Source organism: Tursiops truncatus, chromosome 4, assembly GCF_011762595.2.
Source record: "Tursiops truncatus isolate mTurTru1 chromosome 4, mTurTru1.mat.Y, whole genome shotgun sequence".
Taxonomy (NCBI): domain Eukaryota; kingdom Metazoa; phylum Chordata; class Mammalia; order Artiodactyla; family Delphinidae; genus Tursiops; species Tursiops truncatus.
The window spans coordinates 109,402,668-109,424,027 of record NC_047037.1 but is presented as its reverse complement, the minus strand read 5'-3'; the positions used below and the strand labels follow the sequence as shown (position 1 = coordinate 109,424,027).

The following is a 21,360-nucleotide window of genomic DNA, read 5'->3' as shown; positions in this document are numbered from 1 at the left end:
TAATCTCTAAATAATACATCTGAAGTCCTTCTGCCACTGATTTACAAGCAAAACTAAGACAGCTAAGTCATTTTTTCAGGAACCCATCATAAGAGGTGGGTCTCTGACAGTCAAAATTAAAATGAATACTTTCACAGTTTCACATGAGGAATTGCAAAGCTACAAAGAAGCAAAAATTTCCTTTTTTTTTTTCAATATCTATTCAAGCTTAAAAACACATCCAACTTTTTTTAATATTGGATGATTAAATAGAGAGGGATTGAAAAAGTAAAGAATACAAGCTAGTAATAGTGAAAAGAGGGAAAGGATGTAAGGAGAGAGCTACAGATTCAAAGCCTGACAGTAAAACAGACAAAGCTTCAAGACTCATCAGTGAATTCCAGCTGACCTGCTTGGGACAACTGTCTGGATAAGTAAAACAAACAGTGCTATAAACCTTTTACAGATTTACTACATTTCTGTAAACCACCCCCCTACAGTGCAAAATGATATTCAGTTATGTTATCTGTGGCATAAGAAAGAAAATCACAACAAATTAAATTGGAGTTGCCTTAAATGCCTATCTCAAGTGACAGCTTCTTAGAGTAATACAATTTGAACTTAAAATAGTTTGGTTGTGATCAAGATACAAAGAATGTTGATATATGTTATAGTCAGTCACACTTAGGGCTAGATGTGACTCATAAAACAGAACAACACTTCTCTTATCACTAACTTGATAAGAGAATAATGTGAATAATGTTCCTTCTTTGTATAAGTAAATGCTGAGCTTAATAAAGTCACTTTAATGGATAAAATTATGAAAATGTCAAAAGACAAGTGCTGAAGAACAACCATAAACAAAATAATTTTATAGACACTAAGTACAAGTGAAACACCAAAACTGAAACCTAACAAAAAGTACTGTATTATCCAAACAGCATAAATTTTTAACAGGATACTTACAAAAAAAGCAACACGAGGCTAGAAAATTATTAGTTATGTCACACAGTTCAAAATCTACTTTCTAGCATTAAGGTTTCTAACAGCCTCCCTAAAGTCCCAGGAAGTAAAGATGCTTCCCTATAAAAATAATCCCATTAGGCATTATCGCAAAGCTCTCTGATCCAGCACAACTGGGGCCAGAAGTTGGTTCATATATTGAAAATATTGGTTAAAGCAGAGAATGATTATATGTATAGTAAAAATTATATATATATTAAAAATGTTGCTTTAACTTAAAACACAAATATAAATATTCACTCACCTTCTGATGTAAGATTACAGCCATTTTTTAAGTTTAGGTCCTTTGATTAGGATTTTGTATCATCTTTCTTATACAAACCTATACCTACAATGCAATATTTATAATTTCCAATTTCCTTTGGATTAAAACAGATTGAAAGCTAAAAGGTGTATGCAAAATAATTGGCATCTGAAATCGTTAGATTTATATCATTTTTTTGCAGTTCACTTGTGCATGCTTAACTCATAATAACTTTCCAACTTATCCTTACTGAGATTTTTCCGAATACTTAATAATTTTCTTTGCTGCCACACTCACAGTTCATCACTTTACATAATACTATATTACAGAATTCTAATGAAAAGAATGGGCATTCATAGGATTGGAGGCAGATGGGAAACTGGCTCATTACAAGCACACAAAGCAATTGGCAGGAGCAGAATTGCATACATGAAGTAGACCACAGTTTACTCCCCATGGCTGCTCAGTATCCTGTGGGAAGCAGGCAGTATCATTTACAGTGAGCCTGTCAAGCAGAAATAAATTCAGTAAGTCTAATAAGTAGACAATGGTTAAGTAAACCTCCACTGTACATCTATTCCACTGAAAGTGAATAATCCGTCAGTGAACACAGATAAAAGGGGTCAGAGAATCAATATCAGATTGGAAAGCTAGAGAAAGTTCTAACAACTTTCTATAGAAATGCCTATTGGCTGATTAGTTATTTTAAGCTCACATCCATCAAAAAGACTATTTCTCAGCACTGGTGCTGGTTTGGTTAACAACCCTAAAGCCTTCTACCTCTACCTTGTAGTTTGCCACCCCATCACCAAAATAAACAGTATCAGGGGTCCCCAGACACCCTGGAAATTCACTTTCTAGAAACATCACCATCTCCAATAAGCCAAACTGAAGGAAGCCACATAACAAAAATGCATTCACAGAGGACCCATGGGGAGTCGAAAATGTTTACATTGCAGAAGATTCCTTGAAGTTCCATTTGAATCCAAAGGTCAATAGACATTCCAAAGAAAACTTCTCAACAATCTACTGGAAGCATTACCCTACCTGGCACCAACTCCCCTCTGCTCCCACAGAAAAGTTTATAAGATATCAAAAACTCTGGAAAGTTTACACTTTATATTATGAAGATGTGTTATTTGCCATGGGGATAATTTATATTATTATTCCCAATTTTTCATAAGCCTCCATAAAATCAAATTCTGCTTCCAGTATCACCAACATAAGGCTTGATCAAATTATTTGGTTAATGAAATGGAAGTACAAATCACATCTGCCAATTCTGAGCTGAATCTTTCAGAGCCACGACAGGTTCCCTCCACTGCTCTTTCTCTCTGTCACGAGATCGGCACATCTCACACAGGGGCTGCTCCATCACCCTGGATCCTGGAAAGAATTTGACACTTGGGACAGAGCCACAGCTGACAACCACAACCAACATGAGCAAGAAGTACCCTTTGTTATTGTAAGCCATTAAAATGTTGGAGTTTTTTGTAACAAGCCATACCGCAGTGAAAGCTAACACAACAACCATCGATTTTGTTGAAGGAAGAGAATACAAAGGAGGTTGACATCAGTGCTATACCTTCCAACCATAAATGACTTCTAAACCAATAAATAATGATCACTAATTTTCAGATCAGTGTTTCTCAAACTATCTATGATGATGGACCAGTTACCTTTCCTTTTTAAATTTTCCAATCTATTATAGACCAGTACTTACAGAAAATATTAAAAAATGAATTATTAGAAAATCGAAAGAAAAGACTTTCAAAATATAAGCCCCAATATTTATATTATTATTATTAGATTCAACAGAAATAAAACTACTCTTTCAAACTGCTATTAAAGTTTCTAAATACTTACTCCTGGGCTTCCCTGGTGGTGCAGTGGTTGAGAATCTGCCTGCCAATGCAGGAGACACGGGTTCGAGCCCTGGTCTGGGAAGATCCCACATGCCGCGGAGCAACTAGGCCCGTGAGCCACAACTACTGAGCCTGCGCGTCTGGAGCCTGTGCTCCGCAGCGGGAGGGGCCGCGATAGTGAGAGGCCCACGCACCGCGATGAAAAGTGGCCCCCGCCTGCCACAACTAGAGAAAGCCCTCGCACAGAAACAAAGACCCAACACAGCCAAAAATAAATACTCACTTCCAATTTCTGACAATATATTATTATTGCAAACCAATTACAGTGCACAGAACCACACTGCTCCACAGAGCACACTTCGAGGAGCACTGTTTCAGAACATGTGAAATTAAGAAATATAAAGGCTTTTGTGATGATGTAAACTTCTTGGCAATTGTATAAATGGAAATTAAATTGTAGACAAATTTTGCCCAGAAAAGAGGTAAAATTTTTCCTTAGCATCTTTCCCACTCTGCAAAAATATCTGTGGTTCCATTTTTCTATAGGCATAAAAATCAGGGGTTTTTTTTCACCTTGTTTTTTCAGTCTATCAATGATAGACATTTAGATTATTTGAAAAGTGCCTAGCTCCCAGACTTAGTAATTTTAAATGAAATGTTTTCAGTTATAACGAATAGGAACCCAATTATTTTATATTGACATATGTAGTTTACTGCCTTTCTCTCTACTTATTATTATCTAGCTACTGAAAAGCAGCTAGTTTTCTCCAATTATTTAGCAACCTGCAATAAACATGATTTAGTTCTAAAACCCCAAGTATATTTTAAATCACATTTAATTTTCTAAAGAATGAATCTTTCCTTTATTAAAGATGATTCAAAGTTTCAGAAATTAATCTCAAGCCTTTAAAGTAGTTTCGGGCTGGCCCAGAAATACTTTTTGGGTGCTAAGATTCCAATCTTGATGAATGTCATTATATATCCACCGTCCTGGGTTGCTGCAGCAGCTGCTAGCTGCTTAAAGAGCGAGTTTTTTTAAAAACGACTGAAAGGAAAAGAAATGATTGTTTCATTTTCTCTCAGATGAAGAAAAATATGTGAAATATATTTAAAGTGAAAGTGCTTTCTAAGTTTTAAAAATATGGATGGCAAAAGCCAGAGCCACCTCAGTTTGGGCAAAACAGAGACTACATCATTTGACTTTTGCAAGGCTCAACTGCCTTTTGAAATTAATAGTATTTTTTTTAATAAGAAAAAGAAAGACTTTTGCAAATTAGAGTACTTTTTCAATCTTGTCAATTAAGATTTCTATAGCATTGAGTAATGTATAAAATTACAATTTGCAATCTAGTTAGTATCTAGAGCAACCCAGTTAGGCAGGTAAGAGGAATATCATCACCTTTAACCCCACTAAGCCAGATGAAGAGCCATGTTTAGAGAGCTCCACTGTGGGTTCAAACTCTAAACCCCATTCTTTTTTTTTTCTACACTCCAATACATGGTAATTTCCTTCTTAAAGATCATTTATATTTGACAACAATAAGCATTTGTACCTAAAATATTTTCAGGTCAGTTGGCAAAAAAATACGCTAGAACAGCATACATTTACCAGCAGTATTATATGTATAGGAAAGTATAGTGCAATTTCTAATGATTAGAAGAGAAGAGAGATATCACAATATGCTAACATATTTTGATTACTGGTATAATTTTCTATAATACAGAATTAAAGTCTAGACAGTCTTTAATTTTCATTTCTTCTGAAAAATTATCGAAATAGGTGGTTAATCATTTAGATAAAAATTGAATTAAGAACATTTCCTTTTACTGTTTTCCTGTTACTGTAAATATAAGTAACAATTTATTCCTTAGCAGAAATAAGATTTTTGTTGTTGGTTTTTGAAGATGTGTTTTATATTATCTTTGGAGGTGTAGGGAGGAGGTAGATACAAAAGCAATGTTTTAAATTATATATGTATACACTTCCATGATAAAAATATAAGTAAAATGATGTTACTTTTTACAACTCTGCCTATAGGTAAAGAAGCAATAGGGCTTTTTAGGTGATATTTCAAGTACATATATAGAAGTTAAGCTTACTGTTACATTAAATGACAAAGTAAGGAATTCTTAAAAATAACCCATGTTACAGTTAGAGATTATTTCCATAGAATCTTTTAAGTTTACTGCTGTTTCAACTTAGCTGATAAATATGAAGTTATATGAATACAGTTAAATGGTTTTAAAAACGTTTTAATATCATTAGCAAAACCACCTAGAATACTTTTTATTAATCCTCATTTGCACTTTCTAATTTTAAAAAATCAACTGTAATTTTTTAGCTAATTAACACAAACTGTATTTTCCCTTCAGTTTAGTACAAATCTATACATTGGAAGACTAACTATAAAATCTAACACATTTTTGATGCTGAGAAAAACCTCAACAAAGAAAAATAACTTTCTTCTTGCTCATCTCTTCATAGCCATAAGAAATAGATTTTTTTTAAATAAGGGAAAAAATATAGAATTCCTTAATTGTATTTTTTAAAAAAGACATGTTTAGTTCAGTAATTATGGGTATATTTTCAGCTATGCTGTCATTATCATCAAAATTCTATATTCTACAAAGTTACATTAAATTAACACTCAGGTATAACATTCTTTTCCAAAGAACTATTATTTTAAATGAATTTTTAACCCAGAATGTTGGCTCTACTCTCAATTCGAAAGTTGTTTTTCTTTCTTTATGTTTTTAAGCCAAAGCTGTTTAGTGAGAAAAGTTTGAGATCCCATATATAAGGAGATCCTGAGACCCTATAACAGGGCAAAAAAAAAAAAAAAAATCCCTTCATCTAGATAAGTAAATAAATTAAAATTTTCCCAACATACTGCCTGTTAATTATTTTAACAGTTAACTGTATTCTATCATACTTCCTATTTTCTATCACAATTTCATTTATCTTAGTCATTCCTATCTCTCCAGCAAAAATAAAGGCCCATTGATTAAATCTGATATTCTTTGTGCCCTTAGACACTAAATAAATATTGCTTGATTGAAAATAATTGACTGAATGTTGTTTCAAGGATATGGAGAGATTTTAAATTATGTGATATACCTTCACAAAGAATAGGATTTTCAAAAATCAAATTAAATTGAAAAAAAAAAGTTAACAGAGGATAATTTTACATAAAATAGGGACTAGATAATTTTGAGTTTTCTCTTTACAAAAGATTTTATAAATTGTTATACTTTTAATATTTAAACATTAAATCCTAAATCCTTAAAATTTTTAAATACAGTTTCCAAACACATATATGGTCCAACTGGATTTACAAGGAACAACTTTTAATAAATCAGCATTAGTCATTATGATAGCTACCAAATCTAGTTTCATACAGTCCCTTTCCCATATTTTTATATTTCTAAAACCTATTTAGTAGGTTCAATCATAAATATGGAGGAGAGGTAATCAAATGCAAGTACTAAATTTTAACTGAGGTTCTTATAGCAGTTTTGGTATCTGTATGTAAAACTTTAACTTGAACACTCTCAAGCAATACCTCTCAATAAATGGCAATAAAAAGAACTAATAAAATAGAATGCCAAAAAGTGCCTTGATTATAGGTTGATATCAAAGTGGTCTATTAATATAAAACTAGTGGTCAAGGCAGTCACTTAGAGAAGATGGGGAAATAGTCACGTTTATGTATGAGAAAAAATTATAACAATTTTAACAACAATTTAAGTGAAAAGACTCCTAGTCTCAAAATATATTTCATAATAATCACCAGGCCAAGCTATCTGAATCAGCAGACACACGATCTTTTTCAAAACTTTCCCTAAAGTTTTCAGTAACTCTAGAAACAGGCAGCTGGCATCATCTAATTTGGGGGACTACACAAAGAATAATTTTAAGTCCTTAGACCTGCTTTTTCCAATAAGGGAGCCACCAGACAAAGGTGGCTACTTGTGCTTAAGATTAGGTTAGTGCAACTGAGAAACTAAATTTAAAGTTTTATTTAATTTTAATTACTTTATTAAATGTAAATTTTAAAACTATTATTCATTTGAGTTGCTAGAACTTTTAACAATGGTTGGAAAAACTTGGGTATGTACTTTTAAACTGAAAATTTTATTAAATCTAAATATTGATCAAGTATTTCCAATGGAAAAATACCAGATTTAGAAAGTACAGTACAAAAGAATGAAAATATCTCACTAACAAATTTTATATTGATTACATGTTAAAATATGTTTTGATATATTGGGTTAAATAAAAATCTATCATTATTAAAATTCATTCAGCTGTTCTCCTTTATTTTTTTAATATAGCCACTAAATTTTTTGAATTATATAAATGGTGTCCATTATATTTCTATTGGACAGTGCTGCCTTAGACAATATAAATAAAATCAAAACTTTTTTTAAAGTCAGTTTCCTTAAGGTATAATTTACACGCAGTAAAATTCACTCTTTTACATGTACAGTTCTATAAATTCTGACAAATGTATACAGTCATGTAACCACCACAATCAAGACATAATACATTTTCATCACCCCAGAAAGTCCCCTTATGTTTCTCTGTAATCAGCTCAAAACTCCTACCCCTAAACCGTGACAACTCAGTTTTCTGTCCCTACAGTTTTGCTCTTTGCAGAACAGTACAGCATGTAGACTTCCTGAGTCCAGGAAAATCAAACTTTAAAGACCATGCTACCCTATGGTACTAAAGGATTATTATTGATATTTCCTTTCCTTGTATTACGAACATTTTACCAAGGCCTATTTTGCCAGTTATTCCATTTTCAAAACTGAAAATGAAAGCTTTCTTCCTTGTCACTATTACAGTAATTTATTTATACTTATAGAATAAAACTGAGCACACTGTATTTTAGTTATTTACATACAGGTTTCCCTCCACTAGACTGTATGATGGAACCCTGACTTCTAGAACCACTGTGCTTTCCATAGAGTTAACTGCCTAGTGAAATTAATGGTGCAGATGACAAGGCTGAGAAGGTATTCCCCATATTGTGTTATAAAAAAGGAAAAGGAAAAAACAAAGAACTGACTGATGAAGCAGTTTACCCTCTAGATTAACTGTCTACTTTTATTGTGGTCTCAAAAAAAGATATTAGAGGATCCAAGTACTACGATGCCAAATAACCAGGAGCAAGTGCTAGTGGAGATTGAACCTACACCAATATTTTTACCTAGATTGCTGTTAGTTTTGTCAGAGCTTGCTAACAAAGTTGAATAGATTTGGAGTACTCTGTCTAACACTATTTTTCTCATAAACTCTGTTATTTCTGGTACATGATTTTAAGAACATAAAGTTTTTAAGAAACACATGTATCTTATTACAGCAGAAACACCTTTACCGCATGAAGGTAAAGACTGAAGAAATTCTATGGAAAAGTATAATATTTGTAATCAATAATATTCATAAAAGTTAAATATATGAAATATAACATCTATGTTTTAAATAAATAAATAAAATATTACAACTGAGTTTAATCGTTCTAAAATACTTACTGAAGTCTCCAGTAAGAAAAACTCCCTCTGCTCCCGGGGCCCATTCTTTGCAGTATAAACCACCATCAGCACATCTGTGGACGCCAAATGATTCATAACCTCTGGAAAACTTATCAATACCACCTTCATTCTCTCCAATGTTGTTCAAAGTCTTGCTAAACAGCTTATACCTTTGAAAAAGTGCAAAAGAAAGGAAATTGAAAAATTAAATCATCTTCCAGAAAAGCTACTGTAATTAAGAAGTTGCTTTACTCTCATTCAGAAAAAGAAAAAAGAAGACATCATTAAAGAGGAATGATGTGAATAATTTCATTTATTGGTAGAAGTTACCTGGTAGGATAAAATCATTTTTATCTCAAATAAACTGAACTAATCCAACTAACATTTTTTTTTGTAATTTCAAGCATTTTGGTATAAGAGAGAAAATATGATGGCTATGTTATTCCATGAATATTTTAATATCAGCACTATAGCAACTTCTATGTCAAGACAGTATAATGAAGGAGCATTCCTACATCTCTCCTCAAACTCCTAAAAAAAAAAAAATGAAGGAAAAATAGCTAAAAACCAGTAAGAAAAATAAAATTACTCTATAGCAGGTTTGGCACACTTTTCCTGTTAAGGGGCAGATAGTAAATAGGCTTTGCCAGCCATATGGTCTCTATCACAACTACTCAACTATGTCTCTGAAGCATGAAATTGGCCACAGACAATATGCAAATGGATGGGTGTAGCTGTGTTTCTTTTTGTTTTTTTACATCTTTATTGGAGTATAATTGCTTTACAGTGGTGTGTTAGTTTCTGCTTTATAACAAAGTGAATCAGTTATACATATACATATGTTCCCATATCTCTTCCCTCTTGCGTCTCCCTCCCTCCCACCCTCCCAATCCCACCCCTCTAGGTGGTCCCAAAGCACCGAGCTGATCTCCCTGTGCTATGCGGCTGCTTCCCACTAGCTATCTATTTTACATTTGGTAGTGTATATATGTCCATGCCACTCTCTCGCTTTGTCACAGCTTACCCTTCCCCCTCCCCATATCCTCAAGTCCATTCTCTAGTAGGTCTGTGTCTTTATTCCTGTCTTATCCCTAGGTTCTTCATGACATTTTTTTTTTCTTAAATTCCATATATATGTGTTAGCATACAGTATTTGTCTTTCTCTTTCTGACTTACTTCACTCTGTATGACAGACTCTAGGTCCATCCACCTCATTACAAATAGCTCAATTTCATTTATTTTTATGGCTGAGTAATATTCCATTGTATATATGTGCCACATCTTCTTTATCCATTCATCCAATGATGGACACTTAGGTTGTTTCCATCTCCGGGCTATTGTAAATAGAGCTGCAATGAATATTTTGGTACATGACTCTTTTTGAATTATGGTTTTCTCAGGGTATATGCCCAGTAGTGGGATTGCTGAGTCATATGGTAGTTTTATTTGTAGTTTCTTAAGGAACCTCCATACTGTTCTCCATAGTGGCTGTACCAATTCACATTCCCACCAGCAGTGCAAGAGGGTTCCCTTTTCTCCACACCCTCTCCAGCATTTACTGTTTCTAGATTTTTTGATGATGGCCATTCTGACTGGTGTGAGATGATATCTCATTGTAGTTTTGATTTGCATTTCTCTAATGATTAATGATGTTGAGCATTCTTTCATGTGTTTCTTGGAAATCTGTATATCTTCTTTGGAGAAATGTCTATTTAGGTCTTCTGCCCATTTTTGGATTGGGTTGTTTGTTTTTTTGTTATTGAGCTGCATGAGCTGCTTATAAATTTTGGAGATTAATCCTTTGTCAGTTGCTTCATTTGCAAATATTTTCTCCCATTCTGAGGGTTGTCTTTTGGTCTTGTTTATGGTTTCCTTTGCTGTGCAAAAGCTTTGAAGTTTCATTAGGTCCCATTTGTTTATTTTTGTTTTTTTTTCCATTTCTCTAAGAGGTGGGTCAAAAAGGATCTTGCTGTGATTTATGTCATAGAGTGTTCTGCCTATGTTTTCCTCTAAGAGTTGGATAGTTTCTGGCCTTACATTTAGGTCTTTATTCCATTTTGAGCTTATTTTTGTGTATGGTGTTACGGAGACACTTTATTTACAAAAACAGATGGTGGGGCCAAATTTGGCCTCTGGGCTGTAGTTTGCCTAGCCATGTCCTATAAAGCATGGAAAGAACATACATTACATCAAACTACAGAAGCTAACAGCCACGAGAAGAAATCAAAGATTGCTTTCCAAGCAGGACCAGGAATAACACATGGCTGCTCCTGAACCTCTCCCAGATTCCCAGAGTCCATATTCAGGGCTGGTACACAAAAACATACTACTACTTGCACTTATTAGCCCCAGGTCTGGGGAGAAGCAAAGTAGGACAAAACTGGTAAAACTAGAGAAATGAAGCCTGTGGCAGGTGCTCTATGTCAGAAGTGAAAGTTCCAGAACTATGCAATGAATTGAGCAATGTCCATAAACTTCCCTGCGTACTCAATACCCTGAGGGGTAATCAATAAAAGTCCCAGAAAGATGGCATGAATCCAAGTAGGGAATATACAGGGAATATACAAAATGTAAGAAGCTAACTAATGAAGAACACCTCAACTGAGCTGAATGGAAAAAGACTCTTTCCACAAATGTTTCATGCTGTACTTCAACTTAAATAAAAATGAATTGAATTAAAATAAGAGCTGAGAGATTATATGACAGAACAACAGAATGAGAAGGAAAATGAAACTGCAGACCCAAAGAAATAAACAGAGTATCAAAACATAGCATTAGAAAATAATAATTAAATTAGAATTGGCAAGGAACAAAGTGTACATATAACCAAGGGCGGAAAGCGGGGCATGGGGGGTGGTGGTGGGATGAATTGGGAGATTGGGATTGACATATATACACTAATATGTATAAAATAGATAACTAATAAGAACCTGCTGTATAAATAAAATAATAAAATAAAATTCAAAAATTCAAAAAAATAATTTAAAAATCCCTATTTTTAAAGTTAAAAAAAAAATACTATACAATGGACATCCCCAATAATTGAGTATGAGAGTTACTGTTTCTCTACATTCTTGGCAATGTTAGTCTTATTAATCCATCTGATATTTTTTAACTCTCTGGTTGGTAAAAATATCTTATTGTGTTTTAGTGCTTGCATTTTCCTAAATTATTATTAAGGTTGAATGGCTTTTCTTAAATTTATTAGCTATTTGTGCTTCTTTTTCAGTGAGATGAGTGCAGGCTAGTATTTACTAATGGTATAACTCTGGATGAATTCCTAAATTTCTTTGTGCCTCATTTTCTTGCCTGCAAAATGGAGATGCTAAGTGTATTTGATCAAAAGGGTTATTACACAAATTAGCTGAGTTTGTACATGTAAAGTCCTTAGGCTATTGCCTGGCAAATAATATTCTCTCAATCAATATTACCTATATCTTTGTCCTTTATTTTTCCATCTTAGGTTGCTTTATTTTTTGATTTGCAAATGCTCTTTATATATTATAGAAGGTCATCTGTTTTCTGAAACACACTTATTGCAAATATTTTCTTCCAGTTGGTTTCCTTCTAGCTTTACTTATGGTATATTTCATCTTAAAGAATTTAAAAATTCTTTCTAATCTATCCATCTTTAAGGAGTTTTATATAGAATATATATAGCATTATATTTTGCTTAAAAGGTATTCCTAATCATAAGATTAAAATAATTCTCCCATATTTTCTTCCACTATACTTATATTTTTTGGTGTTTAGTGCTTAAATTGCCTTGGAATTTATTTTTGTATGTGGAATGATGTAGGAATTTGAGTTTTCTTCCAAAGTGCGAGAATAATTTTCCCAGTGCTCTTTATTTCATATATTCTGCCCTTTCTCCACTGATTGAGATGCCTGATTGACTTTATGTATTAAATTCACATATATAGAAGGCATTTTTATTTATTCCTCTTTCTTTGTTCTTTTCTGTATCTGGAGGAAGAATACCACACAATTTTAATTAACATAACTACATATAATAGTATATTTAATATTTGGTCATACAATTTCACATTTTAATTTTTCTGTACATTTTCTTGGATATTTTAAAAACTTTTTTCCTTTATATGAACTGTACAATCAGTATGTCAAGTTTATTCAGATTATTTTACTATACAGATTAATTTGGAGAGAACTGCTACATACAAAATATTGAGTCCTTTAGCACATTTATCATTAGGTTAATCTTAGCATTTTGCTGTTATCATGATAAGATGCTCCTTGTCTACTACATTTTCTAAGTGGCTATTGTTGACAAATAAAGATGCTAGCGGTTTATTATAAAAAAGAATTATTAGGTAAGTGAACTGAAAATTGATATAATTAGAGAAAAAAGACAAAGAAATTGAAAATATTAAAGAAAAGAGATATGCAAAACTAACAAAAATTATCAAAATAAGGATAGCTGGTGACTCTGAAGAACAAAACTAAATAAAATGAATATAAAAGACATAAAACTGGACAGTTTTTCTACAGAATTAAATCTGCATTTTAAAAAGAACACATTATGTTTTAAGAAAAAATTGGAAAACAAACGCACAAACACGCACGCACAGCATCTCCCAGTTTAAGCTACTGAAATTCAAAGGAGAAAGAAATAATTCTATGGACAACTGGTACAAAAAAATAAGGGGAGGCGGGCATTTTTTTTTTTGCAAAGGAGCATTACATTAAAGACCAAAACATAACAAATCCAAGCCCACACAATTCTGAGAGGGAAAAGTAGTAATCTAAGGATATTATATGAGGGCTTCCCTGGTGGCGCAGTGGTTGAGAGTCCACCTGCGGATGCAGGGGACGTGGGTTCGTGTCCCGGTCTGGGAAGATCCCACATGCCGCGGAGCGCCTGGGCCCGTGAGCCATGGCCGCTGAACCTGCGCGTCCGGAGCCTGTGCTCCGCAATGGGAGAGGCCACAACGTGAGAGGCCCGCATATCACAAAAAAAAAAAAAAAAAAAGTCAGTTTAAGGATATTATATGAGACACATGCCTACTCGAGCTTAAGGAATTCCTTAAATATTGCCAAATTAAAAAAATAATTTTAAGTCTATGACATTAATGAACCATTGTTGAAGAAAAGAAAAAAAAAACTTTCCATAAAAATTAGTCAATTAAAAGACTAAAAACACACACAGAGGAATGGACAGTCATTGCAGCAGTGTGGTTGAGCCCTAAGTCTTTAAATATAGAACAAAGTTTAATCAATTGTGCAATTATGTGAATGTGATAACAAGAAAAGAATCTCAATGGACAAGTGAAAACTTGACTTATAAAAAAAACAAGAGGTAAGTGAAAGGGAGATGGAATAAAGCATGAGTGGTCAGACCCCTATTTTTTTTTATAACAGAGTCACTCAACACTGACTAAAATTTAAGATTGTCATCATTATACTCTTTAATCTCTTCATTAATCTTAGATAGCCACTTTAAAGAAAGTCGTAATGTGAATTTCAGCCACTTCTTTCATTTTATTTCAGTCTATTTGTTTAAAATTAAAACACATCTATTTTCCTCATGTTTTATTATATTATTTCTATCAAGCTATTTCTCTATCCTTCTACCTATATATAAGCATATAAAAAATATCAAGAATGATGTTCCTTTAATATCAGTGATGATTTTTTTGGTGGGGTTTCTATTTACTTTCTCCCCTGCATTGTTCTAATTATTTATAACAAAGAAACACCATTTAAACAAAATAAATGTTTTTTTCTGAAACTACAAAATTTTTAGATCATTAAAATATCTACATAATCCTATAAAATATTCCACAAGAATTTTAATACGTATGTAAAACTATGTTTATAAAATTTGGGGAATTCAAATAGTTTGAAATAGATCAGTGGGACAAAACTGAGTTCTTGAAATAGACTTGAACATATAAAGAAATTAAATACATCATAAAAGGACATTTCAAATAAATAAGAAAAGAATGGCTTACCTATTAAAATATTGGAATCTAAGTTTAAAAATTGGACCTCTAAAACCAAAATAACTTTGAAAGATCAAAGTTATAAATATTTAATTTAAAAAAAACCCTACAGTTCACAGAAAAAGAAGTACAAATGGCCAGTAAACATATTGAAAAGATGCTCAAATTCATAGATAATTGAAGAAGTGCAAACCTAAATTTCAAAATTCCATTTTCCACCTAAAAGACCAGTAAACATGTGATAGTCTGTGCAGACAGAATGCAGGTCCAGGAAAAAGGCATTCCCAAATACTCTTTAATGAAATATAAATTAGATAACTATTTGGCATCAGCTATGAAAATTTCAAAATTACACTATTCAACTAAGTAATTCCATTTCTAGAAATTTACCCCTAGGATATATCACACAAAGAAGCAAAGACGTGTGTATAATGATAATCATTATGGCATTATTTAAAATACCAAACCATGGAAAATACCTACCTGTTCAACAAGGGAGGCTGGTCGAATTAACTGTGGAACATGCAAACAACAAATTACATGAGATCCATTACGAAGAATGAGATAGAACGAAATGTGGTGGTGTGGAAAAATGTCCCAAGAGCGATGGCTTAGGGAAAGAAGCTGCAAAGCAGTTTTCTACAAACCATCTATTTGTATAAAGAATATTCATATAGGTACAGATGGCATGTAGATGGTATTTTCACAGAGTCCCTTCCTCTGCACCAGCGGTTGAATTCCAGTGGCCTGAGGTGAACAGGAGCCTTAAGCCCCCCTAGCCTCACCACACTCACCACATTTGCTTCAAAGACAAGAAGAGGTACAGCACAGAATCTGATCGGTGTAGTGCAATGCCTACGGGAGTGGTAGGTGTGAGTGGAATATTTCATATATGACCCCCTTTTGTATAGTATATATATACCCAACACACACAAATACACATGTCCACCTGTGAGCACACATGCCCATGGTTTCATAAAAATTCAGATTACATTTAATCTATTATTTGAAACAAATTAGCTTTTATTGAAATGATACAACCCCAGTCTCACTGGCAGTCTTTACTCTAGTCTTTACACAAACTGAACCACCAACAGAAGCCAGGAAGGTATTATAAATATGAGGAGCTGCTCCCACATGAGGAACACAAAAGGGCAAGCCTGATGATAAAAGAATGACCAATGAGGTTAGCCTTTGAGTATGGAAAACAACGCAGAGAAGAACTCTAAGTGAGATGGAGAGCACAAAGCCCAGCGAAAAGTGACAGTGTCTATTTAAAAGCTAGAGCCTATTATTACCAAGCATTTGCCAAATCAAGTAAGAATGAAAAAATTCCAGATTTTTCTATGAACTGTCCCTAATTTAACACTGGCAACTGTTTCAAAAATACTTCAAATACTGATCTGGACCAAAAAAGAAAAAAAGGCAAAAAACCCCTCAATCTACAGATCTAATGAAAGACTAGTACTGCAAACTCTCTCATACTCTCCAACTTCTATGAGAAAATGATTGTTCCTCTTATAGATATTATTCAGCTATAACTCTTGGTGTATGGAAACTCTAATCCATATTAGACAATATAAGTAACAACATTCAATAAAATGATCAAACAGGAACAGTCAACAAAATAAATCTGGACTTAGGGTAAAAAAAATACATACACATACATTATCATAATATAAGAAAAATTACTGATTCTTTTTAAAAAGACATCAACTTTGGGAGGGCAAATAAATGTGGCAATAATTTTACTGTCAATGTGGTTATAATATCTTTAAAACACAATTTTAGATTTATTTAAAGTTTAAGTTTAAAAAATAATCATTCTTAAGACGTTTCATAAGACATGTACAAATGTCCCATTTACTAAAATTGAACAGAAACAGGATTATAGTATGATATAATTCTAACTAAATATCTTGACTTCCTCAAGGTCAGCCCTGTAGCTTCTGATACAGAAATACACATTCCACTTTGAAATCACTGTGGCTCAAAAAAGAAAATGCCTGAGGATATAGCAAGCTCATCGTCCCTTTGCCCTCTCCTACTACAGTCATCTCTCTCAATATTTTGCTATGAATTTATAGAATATTTAAAAACTGGGTCAAATTCTTGGTAACCAGAACATAAAACGAAGTTAGTATTGCAACTAGCATTTTGTACAGATATAAAAATATTATCACATTTGATTGATGTTTTTAATCCTCTTTTTACAAAGAAAGAAATAGAGGCACAGATAAATATGTAAGTTGCCCAAGGTCAAGAAGGTAAAAAGCAGTAGAGATGTAGTATTATTCATCACAAAAGGTATACTTTAAGGAAATCAAGAGACAAAGTCTCAAATTAAAAGTCACATCTTCCTTTTAAAGAAAGCCCTATAAGTTTTATTCATAAGGCTATTAATCTTATAATTAAGAGAAACAGCTAAGGCTCTAGAAACAAACAGTTCAGGTTCAAATCTTAACTCTATTACATACTATATGTGACCTTGAACAAGTCACTTAGCCTCTTGTTTAGATTTTTAATACTTGTTTAGATTTTAATGTGCACATTAATTATTAGCAAACATCAAGGACTGTTTCTCCTTAAATTCCAAAAGTGTGTGAGAACACATTTTTTCCTGCTATGAAAAATTACAAATATAGACATACTAACACATATCAGGTATTCCAGATTAACTTGAATGTATGGGTTATAAAAAGTGTTGAAGAAAATTAAGTAAATTGGATTGACTAGGGGAAAAAATAGTTACTTTAGGGAAGCAGGAAAGTATTAGTCTGGGAAAAAAATGAAACAGCCTACAGTCTTTGCTCTCCTGTAAGACAGTTCATCCTAGATCCGTACCGAAACTCTGATTTCAGGCAAGGTTGTGAACACAGGAGATATGTCAGGGGAGATGGAGCATACCTTATCTGGAAATATCTAGGATGTATAATTCTTTCTCAAGTGCTTCTGAGTGGGCCTGAAACACAAGGAACCCATGGGGGAAATTCCTTCCTTGCTAGCTTAATTCTTAAGATTTTATATTGTCATCTGCTTCCTAGAGGAGACTTGGAATAGAGGCAAGCAAAAGCACAGAAATAAAAGCTCAACAGGAATTTTTAATAACTAAAAAAGGGGAAAATAAAGGAGAGGGGAATGGAATTTTTTTTGAAACAAAAACTGCTTTTTAAATCGGCCTTTAAAAAGACCTCAAGGTGACTGGCAGAAACTTTCTTCTTGAAGCACAAAATATGTGTAATATACAAACTTATCTATATATTAAACCCGTCAAGTGAAGAGTAGGCATTTGAGACTTAAAAGTGAATAGTTTAGGGCTTCCCTGATGGTGCAGTGGTTGAGAGTCCACCTGCCGATGCAGGGAATGCGGGTTCGTGCCCCGGTCCGGGAAGATCCCACATGCTGCAGAGCGGCTGGGCCCGTGAGCCATGGCCGCTGAGCCTGGGCGTCTGGAGCCTGTGCTCCGCAACGGAAGAGGCCACAACAGTGAGAGGCCCGAGTACCGCCAAAAAAAAAAAAAAAAAAAGTGAATAGTTTATGTTCCTCAATCACGGATAAGTATTCAACAACAAAAAAAACCCACAACATATTTATTACAGGATAAAAATACTTACTGTGTGCCAATAATTCAAGGTCCTTCCCTCAATAAGTTCATCAGTCTAATAGAAGACTGTTCAACTCAGGACAATAGGGCTGAGATAAGCAAATGTTAACAGAAGAATTAGCAAGACAACAGAAAGAACTGATGGGAGAAGATTAGAAAAGGCTTTAAAAAGTGGCTGGCATTTGTGCTATATCTTGAAGGATGAGTAGTATATTCTGACAGTTGGAGACAAGAATAAGAAGAGCATTAAATGTGTAAAATTTAAGGTGGTTCTTGTGGGCTACATATTAGCTATATGTAGCTGGACAGGAGGATGGCTAGAAATGTAGTGGCAAATCAAGATGGAAAAGATGGTTTTCAGCTAGATAATAAATAAAAAATGAAAACCTTTAGGACTTTAAAGAGGAGATAACTGATACATAGAGAGTTTTTAAAGGGAGCAGTTTGAAGGATCAATTTTAGCAGGCAGAGTATAGATATTATTGAAGTCTTTACTAAATAGACTGAACATTAAAATACAGGGGTTTGTGGACTTGTTATGCAGGATTGATCAATGAAAATAATTTAAAAATTGACATTATAGTAGACATGGTTTCTCATTTTTGAATGCCGTTCCTTATATTTAAATGTTTAAATGTACTAGTCGACAAATAAATGTATAAAATTTCATTTAAAATTTTAGTGACATTTCCAATCTGTGTTCAATTTAACATACACTCTAAACTTCATCTATCAGGAAACAGTAAAATTGGGGTCATTTAAGTAAAAGTGACAAGCAAGTAGTGGTAAAATCCATCCATTTATTCCACAAATATTACTAAGCATCTACTATATGTCCAGTGCTATGCTAGTCACTGAGAACAGAGAAGAAAGAGTCCATGCCTTCAAGACATTCTTTGTTATGTGTGGGAGATAGAAGAGCAAAAAAAGAGTGAGAGGGCTTCCCTGGTGGCGCAGTGGTTGAGAGTCCGCCTGCCGATGCAGGGGACACGGATTCGGGAGGATCCCACATGCCGCGGAGCGGCTGGGCTCGTGAGCCATGGCCGCTGAGCCTGCGCGTCCGGAGCCTGTGCTCCGCAACGGGAGAGGCCACAACAGTGAGACGCCCGCGTACCGCAAAAAAAAAAAAAAAAAAAAAAAAAAGCGTGAAAAAGCACCGTGTAAGGCGTTGATAAAGGCTTATAACCAGAAAATAGAAGTAGCTAGAATGTATATTCCCCAAAGACAGGGAAAATTATCTGTTTAGCACATTCATATATATACCCAAGCACCTTAAATACTGGCACATATTAAGTACTTAACAAATAAATATTTAGTGATCACCTATTACTTGCCAGACAGTGGTGAGGCAATGGTGACAGGACGGTTAGATTTAGGTTTAATATTAAGATCATTACATCTGAATTTGAATTCCAATCCTACCTCTTACCAGCTGTAACTTAGACTCAATTTCCCTATCTAAGAATAACAGAATATATTTCATAAGATAATCAAATGAGATAATATACCTAAAATGCTTAGCATAACACCTTTCACATGAAATAAGCACACTATTAGGACAATAAATCTATTCAATATGATTGTTGGATTTGAGGACAACATAGAAAATCAATAGCCTCTTCAAATATAAGAAAGATACAATCTGCCCTAAATGTACGAAACTCACATATTCACTTAGTCCCACCACGGTCCTGGCTTTGTACCCTCATTTGACCGGCCCTATGAAGGCTGTGACTTGCAAGCAGCTCCTGAAAGAAGCCAGACACTACAACATTGATGTGTGGAGAAATAAAGGCTAAACTTTTAAAGGGATAAACTTTGACCAATAAGAGATAGAAAATGGGAAGCAGTCTGCAGATAAATCCCTCACTCTTGCTCCTGTAGGTCCTGTGTGACTAAACAACCAGCTTTATAAGAAAATGTATTATCTCACGTAAGACACTGATTCATTGACTTGAATGTTATCAAAAGTTCAAACGTATGGATCTACAAAAGTAAAAAGGAGGGCTTCCCTGGTGGCGCAGTGGTTGAGAGTCTGCCTGCCGATGCAGGGGACATGGGTTCGTGCCCCGGTCCGGGAAGATCCCACATGCCGCGGAGCGGCTGGGCCCGTGAGCCATGGCCGCTGACCCTGCGCGTCCGGAGCCTGTGCTCCGCAACCAGAGAAGCCACAACAGTGAGAGGCCCGCGTACCGCAAACAAACAAACAAAAAAAGAAGTGGAAAGGAAACCAGGGGATGTGATGAACCAATCAAGACACCAACTGCTGCCAAAATGAATGGAAGACAATTCACTCCCATCATCTCATTTCTACGCAAACTGATAGTAACATGCATGTCTGTGGTTTTGAACTCAAGCAGTTTTTCTTACTATTATAACCCTTACCAATGCCTATGTTCATAAGATTCGGGACTAGATGTTAATGAAATGAGTTCTTTCACATATAGAGTTAATCTAAGACTAATTTGTATGGGCCATGTTCTATGTTCCAGGCATGATGACATACTATAGAAAGGACAGATTTTAAAAATAAAAGGTTAGGTTCTATTGCTAGGCCCATTAGCAAAGTGACCTTAGATTTTCCCCTTAATGATCTCAGAGTTTCAGCCTCCTCATTTATAAAACAGAAAGAGAATACCATTGATGTCAGGACTATTGTGCTTATACATAACTAGCCCACCAAAAATAAATTATGTCATGTCTCATCTTTCCTTTTTTTAAACAAGAAATTAAGATATTTCTAAGTAGAAAAAAAAAAAACCTTGAATAAATTGGAATAGTTATGTTAATTATAATACAATAATAAAATCTAAATTCAATTACAAGCAAACATTAAGCCTGTTACTAATTTTAACCTTTTTTAAAAACCTTTTTCATTTTGTACCATCTCTAAAACACAATCAAATGCACTATGGACAATCTGATAACTACTATCCTCAGAGCATATTTAAGAGCAAACATTTGAATTCTTATTTTCTGATGTTTTAGAATAAAAACTATTTAAATAACAATTTTGTTCTTACTTGGCCTAAAGTTAAATGTAATTTGGCTACTTTGTATTTCAAATTAATAATATATATATATAGAAATTATGATTATGTAGAGATCATTAAATCTTTCCTTTTTGGGAGGAGGAGAATGAGG

General features: G+C 33.9%; 1 protein-coding gene across 2 annotated transcripts in view; it reads right to left on the bottom strand.

Moving 5' to 3' along the window:
* GBE1 (1,4-alpha-glucan branching enzyme 1) overlaps nt 1-21,360 on the bottom strand; it is a 288,288-nt gene that overhangs the window by 215,128 nt on the left and 51,800 nt on the right. For both annotated transcript variants that reach the window (XM_019922679.3, XM_073804382.1), the window contains exon 2: nt 8,650-8,819. In XM_019922679.3, coding sequence (XP_019778238.1) covers nt 8,650-8,819 — 170 coding nt within the window. The remainder of the gene's footprint in view (nt 1-8,649; nt 8,820-21,360) is intronic.